The sequence below is a fragment of the Acanthochromis polyacanthus genome, chromosome 10 (genome assembly GCF_021347895.1).
Source record: "Acanthochromis polyacanthus isolate Apoly-LR-REF ecotype Palm Island chromosome 10, KAUST_Apoly_ChrSc, whole genome shotgun sequence".
NCBI classification, from domain to species: domain Eukaryota; kingdom Metazoa; phylum Chordata; class Actinopteri; family Pomacentridae; genus Acanthochromis; species Acanthochromis polyacanthus.
Genome location: NC_067122.1, coordinates 6,838,861 through 6,847,288, shown reverse-complemented (window position 1 = coordinate 6,847,288; position 8,428 = coordinate 6,838,861). Strand labels below are relative to the sequence as shown.

The following is an 8,428-nucleotide window of genomic DNA, read 5'->3' as shown; positions in this document are numbered from 1 at the left end:
GATAATTTACTTCAGCTGTGCGTTAATACACAATTGGTGCTCCAGTGAATAAACTACACTGTGTGTTGCTGCAGGACAATATGCACTGCCTGGTCCAAAAAAAGTCACCACCTGGATTTTACTAAGCGAACAGGTAAGAGCTTTCCATTGGATAATTATTGCAGTGATGAATACATTTCAGCTGGCACCAACTTCCTTAACCCCAGCTGATGCACTGAGTAGCTTCTCATTTTGTAAACAACCATGTTGGAAGACACGTCCTTTGGTCACGGAAAAGATTTTAATCTGTCTCAGAAGGGTCAAATTATTGACCTGTGCCAATCAAACAAAACAACTAAGGAGATTTCTGCAACTACTAAAATCAGGTTAAGAACCGTCCAATGCATTATTAAAACCTGAAGGATAGTGGTGAACCATCATCTTCGAGGAACAGATGTGGTCTGATGAGTCCAGATTTACCATGTTCCAAAGGGATGGAGGCATCAGGGTAAGAAGAGAGGCAGATGAAGTGATGCACTCAGCAGGGCTAGTGCCTACAAGCCTGTGAGGGTTAGAGTTATGATCTGGGGTTGGTCAGGCTCCGCAACGTTCAGCTGACTACCTGAATATACTGAATGACCAGGTCTTTCCATCATTGGAGTCTTTCTTCCCTGCTGGCATGGACATGTTCCAAGATGATGATGTAAGGATTCTTGGGGCTCACATTCTGAATGATTGGATCAGGGAGCATTAGACATCACTTTCACACATGGATTGGCCTTAAAGAAGTCCAGACCTTAGCCCCAGTGAGAATCTTTGGGATGTGCTGGAGAAGACTTTGTGCAGCGGTCTGACTCTCCCATCATCAATACAAGATCTTGGTGAAAAAATTAATGCAACTCTGGACAGAAATAAATGCAGTGACTTTGCAGAAGTTTATGGAAACGATGCCACCGCAAATGAGTGCCATACTCAAAGCTAAAAGCAGTCCAACAAAATATCAGTGTGTGACTTTTTTTTTGGCTGGGCAATGTATGTGGGACTCAAAATGAACTACAGTCTCTTTGTTTATTGTACTGAAGGAAAATGTCAGCTAGTGCAACATCACTGATATGTTCTGAATCATCTTTGGATGGAAAAAATGAGCTCTGGGGCACCGAGGCATGAGACAACAGGCTTTAAATAATACTTGATAGTTTTGTAGGATCAGTTCATTGTTTATACAGGGTAAGCTGACAGTAACAAACGCGTCAATACTGCTTGTCCTTGAACAACAGTCCAGCACACCTTTAGTTAACACCGTAAAGTCCTGTGGTCTTATTTCTCACAGATCCAGGCCTGGTCATGTGAGCAGCCTTCATCGTTCCATTCTCCCAATGATGATTTCTGCACAAACTCTCCACAGTCCTGGTCCCCACCATAGCTGTTGGGCTGCCCAGGCTGCCAGTACCTAATGTGCCAGATAGCAGAGAAACAATTTTCTTTTTCAAACAGCACTCAGTTTTGTTTTTCAACTACTCTGACCTGTTGTTTCTGAGCTAAGCTGTGACTGAAGGGATTGCAACTCAGTTTTTCTTTTCATTTAACTCTCATTTACATAGAAATAGTACCATGTAGAGTCCTTGTGCAGTAATGGAATTTTTAAACCACCCCCATCACCACCTCTGCATGTTTTCCAATGCACTCTGACAAGATTGTGAATTTTGATGCAATGATGTCTCTGTGGATGCAGCTGTGTAAGGTCTGAGCTTGACAGTGTGCTCAGTAAAATACAAAATTCATCATTTTTCATAACCCTTTAATTTACTGTTGATTGAAAAAAACATTTGTAAGTGCAGAATTTCTAAATACAGGAAATCAAATTGTAATTTTTGGTTCATACACTCTGGTGTTGGAACTTACGTTGTGGTGACTGAGGTTCCATCCACCCACTTCCAGACCCCTTCTGTATAACTGTCAGTAAGACCAATCCAAACCTGTTGGCCTGCGTTCAGTATCCCATTAACAAAGACCTGTTAGAATAGCACAGACAAAAGATACAATTATATATGTGTGTGTGTGTATATATATATATATATATATATATATATATATATATATATATATATATATATATATATATATATATATATATACACACACACACACATTTGTTTTCTTCCTCTTCTCTAAATTTTCAGTTGAAGTTTTTTTTTTTTTATATATAGTAACTTAAAATAAACTACCACAGGCTCCACACAGCCATTAGCAAACTAGCTACTGCAACAAGATGAATGCCAGCTGCAGTGCTGAAGCCAGGATAATCAAACTTGGCACTGAAGATCAGTCTAAGGTCCCCTGCTCAGGTCAGCAGATCAAGTAGGAAGGGATATACGTAGGATGATCAAAACTGATACAGAGTATCATGCATGGGCGTGATTCTGCCCTCTACTGAGGGCTCGTCTAGTTGCACTTTTCTCCGTTCCCAAATTTCCAGAGCTAACATTAACAACAGCAGTCCTGATTTGCGCAAATGGTGTAGCCATTCCACAACAGACCACTTTTCAAGATACTGAAAGTGCTGGAGTTTACAAAAAGTCTTAAAATGTTGAATATATTAGCTATAATTACACTTTGAATTTGCAGAAATCTGTGAATGTAGGAGACAGATGAAAATGCACAGACACATTTAAATGAAACATAGACAATTTTGTTGTTTAAATTCACGTCTATTCATCGATTCAGTCATCAACCAAAATGTATTTCAATTGAAAAACTTTGCTGATTGTGTCAAATATTGCTATGTGATTGACTGTGATTAACTGATCACAACGCCTATAATTAATTACATGCATTTTTTTAGTCCCACCATTAAAATAAACACCTGATCACACCTACTTAATATACATCCAGCTTCTTTATTTCTCACCTGTTCCTGTCTGCTTTCGATGCTGACCAGATCTGCTCCCACAGCGATGCAGGCTTTTCGGCTTTCCGCCCAGTTTTTCTCAGTGGTTGAAACAAAATAACAACTTGTCTCAAATTTCCTCCAGTTGTTCGGACAAAGCATGTCTGCAAATTGAAAACAGGGCGAGAGACAAAATATCACAAAAATGCGAAGAATACAAGAGCAGATAATTGAAAACTTCAACAGTAAAACCATAAGACAAAAAGAGGAAAAGTTTACATTTTACTTTGGCGGTCATCTTGTCGACTTTCTTTAGCAGCTGATCCCTATATGTTGACAAACTGCTGACACTTCTCTGCAGCTGGTCCTTTTCGTTGCTCAGAGTACCATACCTGGCTTTCAGTTGGTTGTTCTCTTCCCGTAGTGAACTGTAACTGCTGTCTAGGATAATTTTACGTAAGGTCAGTGTATTATAGCTTCTTTGCAACAGCTCCTTGTCCCTCTTCAATGAAGAATAATTGCTCAGCAACTGATTGCTTTCCGCTATATGTGCAGTATAAAGAGTTTGTAGTTCATCCTTTTCTCTTTGCAGTTTACTGTTTTTGGTCTGTAGCTGGTTTTTACTCACTGTTAGATTCTTGTGATCAGTTTGTAACTGCTCAAGACTCGCATGCGTGTCATTATAACTTTTCTGCAATTGGTCGCTTTTCTGTTTCAATGTGTTGTAATTTGCCTGCAACTGGCCCTTTTCCATTTTCACATTGTTAAAATTGGCCTTGAACTCATCTCTTTCAGTAGCCACAGAATTGTAACTTTGCTTCAGTTGATCTCTTTCTGTCGTCAGGATACTGAGAGAGCTCTGGAGCTGTGTTTTCTCATTAGTTAAAGCATTCAAACGGCTCTGCAGCTGGTCTTTACTCGCCATCAGAGTCTTGTGATCAGTTTGCAGCTGATCAAGACTGGTATGAGTGTCATTATAGCTTTTCTGTAATTGGTCGCTGTCCTGTTTCAAGATGTTAAAATTTTCTTGCAACTCGTCCATCTCATTTTTCACATTGCTAAAATTGGCCTTGAACTTGTCTCTTTCAGTCTTCAGTTGATCTTTTTCTTTCACCAGGTTACTGAGAGAGCTCTGGAGCTGTGTTTTTTCATTAGCTAAAGCATCAAAACGGCTCTGCAGCTGGTCTTTACTCGCTGTCAGAGTCTTGTGATCAGTTTGCAGCTGATCAAGACTGGTATGAGTGTCATTATAGCTTCTCTGTAATTGGTCGCTGTCCTGTTTCAAGGTGTTGAAATTTGCCTGCAACTGGTCCTTCTCCATTTTCACATTGTTGAAATTGGCCTTGAACTCATCTCTTTCAGCAGCCACAGAATTGTAACTTTGCTTCAGTTGGTCTTTTTCTTTGGTCAGGTTACTGAGAGAGCTCTGGAGCTGTGTTTTCTCATTAGCTAAAGCATCAAAACGGCTCTGCAGTCCATCTCTCTCTGCTGTCAGGGAGGCCTTGTCTTGCGTCAGAGCATCGAAGTTTGATGAACGATGGCTGATTATCTCATCTGTGAAGTAAGAAAATTAAAAGATGAACCGTTCCCCGAAGTATTAAAATGTTTGTTGGATAAAGTTGTAATTTTGTCTCCTTTCTATTTTCACATGACCACCTTCAGCTGGATGTGTTTTTATAAATATTGAAGACCAAGTGAAATACCTAAAATACATAATTCACATTTTTAGTGACAACAAACAAATCACTTACAGAAGATAACTTGTCCTACGTTACCAGCCAACAACACAACACACAGCAATCCAAGACACACAGTGACACATTTGGAGGGCCGGTTGCTTCTGTGAAAATCTGTCAAACCACAAGTAAGAAAACAGGTAACTGTTAGCGCTGCTTTTTGCTTAAGTAAACACTGTAAACACTGTTCACTATAATTGAGCATTTATCCTACTCAAATAGATACGCCACTGCAGCATCTTTTCTTGAATTGTAATTATGCAAAAGGAAAAATATCTCTTTACTGCCAAATTCTTATTGATAGTGTTTTCTCTTTGACCTTCTAGAAATAGTTTGCATGCCCAGCTTATTTACAGCAGCAGATGTGGTCAGAAGAAAATGCAAAGCCGTTTGTACTTAACATAATGACCATTTTTATTATATTATCTGGGAAATCACAGGAATCTATTAAATTGATCTGAATTTCATTTTTATTGGCCAAGTCCCTCAGACAGTACTCAGACAATGTGTTGCGGATTTCATTTAAAATAAATGAATTCAACATTTTCCCAAAATATCTGCACTCATAAACAGTTTCATTCATTTAAAATAAACAGATCTACAACCATGGATATCAAAGCTGTAATAAACAGCTGTCTATACATGGAACATTTTTGGCAAATTCCATAATGGAGGGCTTTAACGTTATTGCTTTTACACTGAAGCATACAAGCACGCTAGTGTTCAAAAGCTCATATTTTACCTCCTTTTTTCCCCCCTTTTGTTTGTCAAAGTTAAGGTTTTTATTATGCTGTCTTTATTTTTTTCAGGATGATACCATACCTTGTTTAACGAGGTTCCTGCCTGAGTATGTGTCATCATCAATTTCCATCGTATCCATCCTGACTATGGTCCTGCAGTTTGTCTTCTGATGAGAAATTTGTAGATTTTCAGACAACAAAAACACTATTAGGTTGTAAAATTAGCAAAAAAAATTGTAATCATACTTAAGCCTTCCATGTTTTTTTTTTTTACACAATTTTTGAAGCAGTATCTATTGATCATGTACATTGAAAACCTGTGAAATTTACGAAAAAAATAGGGGAAAAAATACATTGTAAAGTCTTTAGCATATAGGAACAGAGTGTTTCAACTAATTTTTCAAAGTTTTATCCAAATGGCGCCGTATAACTGTACTGCAAATAGAACTGCAGTTGAAAGTCTGCAGAAGTTCTTACTTACAGTACAGCGCATTATCTAATCATCTGAATGGAAACAACCTCTAATAAATATGAACTTACCTTGCTGAACCTGCTCAGTACAGATGCATTCACATTCAGATGCTTCTACTAAGTGGAAAAGTCAAAGCATGTTAATGCCACATTATTTATTGTGTGGAAAATAGGATGTCCCTTGTGTCCCTGTCATCAATTGTCTGACCTAAAGTGATTGGTCGAGAAAAATCTGTACAACTGTGCTGACTGTTCACATTCGAGGTAATTTTTGGCCACAGTCATTCCACGAGACAAAGTACAATTCCCGAGCTAAGTTTGCTTATCAGAAAGTGGCAGTTTGGATCCTCCCACCCTCTTCTTTTCTCTCACTCTGCTGATTTTTTCATTTTCTCTAATTTCTGTTCCCTTTTCCCACTGATTAACTTCCCACAGAGGCCCAGGACACACTGTCAGTTTCAGTGTGGCATGACTGAGATACAAGGTAAGCTCTGTGAGAAACTCCTAAACTGCAAACTCAGTAATGTACAGTACAGACAAAAACACTTTAAGCACATTTATACTGAAGGGCATTGACATCTCTGGGCCTTAATTAGTAAAATCAATCCTTTTTTTTTGGATGAAATAATCTGTGGTTTTGAATTATTGATTGATGAAGACATAGAGGCTGAATGTAGACATCAGATTTATTTATCTTGACACCTACAGTTCAAACAGACATCAGTTCTACCTGAAGCTGCACACACACACACATGCAGAATATAAAAAAAGTAATCTGAGCAAGGCCACTTCAGGTTTAACCCGGGGTTTTTAGGGTTACGATGGTGACTCACATCCAGATACTAGACTGCTAGGCTAGCAGTTTCTCAACAAAGGGAAGTCCAGTTCTTTCTATTTTATTTGTAAAATTGCATTTTTTGCCATCTGCAGACTATTTAAAAAAATTCTTAGAGCTGGAAAGTACTAAGAATGATGAACTTGTCGACCATTTTGCTGAAACTGTCTTCTAAGCAGCATTATAATTTAGTGTAATAGACAATTGTAATTACATTCAGATCTATTTGTCCCATAATGTCCCATCTTTATTTTCCAAGTCTGTTTTTATCTGCTCCATGATTTGAAAACTCTAACGAAGAACCTGACGTTTCTCTTTGACACAGCAACACAACTCACTCAAACAACTCACAAGCCAAAGCACTGCTGAGGAAGCTCTAAATGTCATATTAAAAGCAAGCCGTCCTGCATTCCTCTACATGAGGAATTTACTTTATTCCAGCTGCAGCTCAGACCTTTGCCACAGTGGCAGCTCTAACAGAATGCTGGGAAAAGATCCGGAGTAACGTGACCGCACAAATGTGTCGTTTTCAACATTTGCAAAATGACAGCACCGTGTGTCAGGCTGACATGCCAGCAGTCCAAGCAGCTGATGTTTTGATTTTCCTCGCTGCTCCATTACAGGCTGTCAGGGCTGCTGCTGTGCTGTGCTAAGTATTGATCTCTCCCTCCACGTGGAGCCCCTAGTGCCTTCTCTTTACTGCCGAAAGAAACGCCGAGAGCGCTGAGTGTCTCTCCGGCTCCGGCAGACCGAACTGTTAAAACTGCTTCACAGAGATTAGATAGTGCTGAGAGCTGAATTAAAGCTTTGCTGTGTTTGGTTCCAGGTCTGTTGCTGCACACAGTGCACCATGAATGCATCACGGTATTGTTGTAAGCTAAAAAGCATAATAGAGCCCAAGATAAACAGAAAGACAGTCACAAGTTTTCTATTTTTTAAGTTAAAATAAATGGTTGAATAATACAGGGGGTCAGAAGTAACACAGCTTAGTTATTACTGAAGGAAAAAAGTTCACTGTTTTATCTCTTTTAAATTCTAAGCATTATATATATATATATATATATATATATATATATTGTATATAAGCTTTTAAATACAGACACCCTGCTGAAGTGTGCATTAGTGCATTGAACTGCATTGGCTTGAAAGTCAATTTATTTTAAATAAGGAATCACATACAGTATGCTAATGTATGTATGATAAGTGGATGGATCCCGCTGATCCACAGAGAAAGGCTCATATATATGGATGTGTCTTTTCTCTGGAAGCTTCCTTCCACTTACATTGCTAATGCACCAAATCATCTGCATGGATTTTCTTTACATTTTGCACACTTAGCTTTGAAAAATTTCCAAAATAAACCACATTTGGAGGTTTTCCCATCATATCAAGCAGTCAGAGGCCACATGATGAAGTAATTAATCCTTAATCTGTAATAGATTTTCACTATGTTCCTCTAGAGAGTCACGTCTTTCGTGTGGTTCCCAACCGGTGGGTGAAGACTCCCCATGGAGCTCCAAGATGTGTCTGAGAGGTCAAAAGATGGAGAGGAAAAATTCAACACAAAGTTAACTAAATTAAAACTAAAAAGTTTTCTTCTATATAACTCAGCTACCTGCTCGTTTACAGTTTGAAAGAGACTTATTTTCTCCTTGAATGACAAGACTGTGATGTAGGAGTAAAGGCAATCAATTTGAAGAAGCCACAGAATAGGAGTCAGTTGTCATTTGCACACTGCTTTGTTTGGTTTCTGAAGTGTATTTCTGAAGGATGGATGAAA

At 38.6% G+C, this 8,428-nt stretch overlaps 1 protein-coding gene across 1 annotated transcript; it reads right to left on the bottom strand.

Moving 5' to 3' along the window:
- Window positions 1-939: 939 nt before the first annotated feature.
- On the bottom strand, window positions 940-5,473 carry LOC110954879 (C-type lectin domain family 4 member M-like). Its single transcript, XM_051954691.1, has 5 exons — window positions 5,425-5,473; window positions 4,618-4,716; window positions 2,888-3,030; window positions 1,882-1,991; window positions 940-1,429 (listed from the first exon to the last, which is right to left on the bottom strand). The coding sequence occupies exons 1-5, from the start codon at window positions 5,471-5,473 to the stop codon at window positions 1,297-1,299; spliced, it is 534 nt and encodes a 177-aa protein (XP_051810651.1). The 3' UTR covers window positions 940-1,296.
- Between the last annotated feature and the right edge of the window lie 2,955 nt (window positions 5,474-8,428).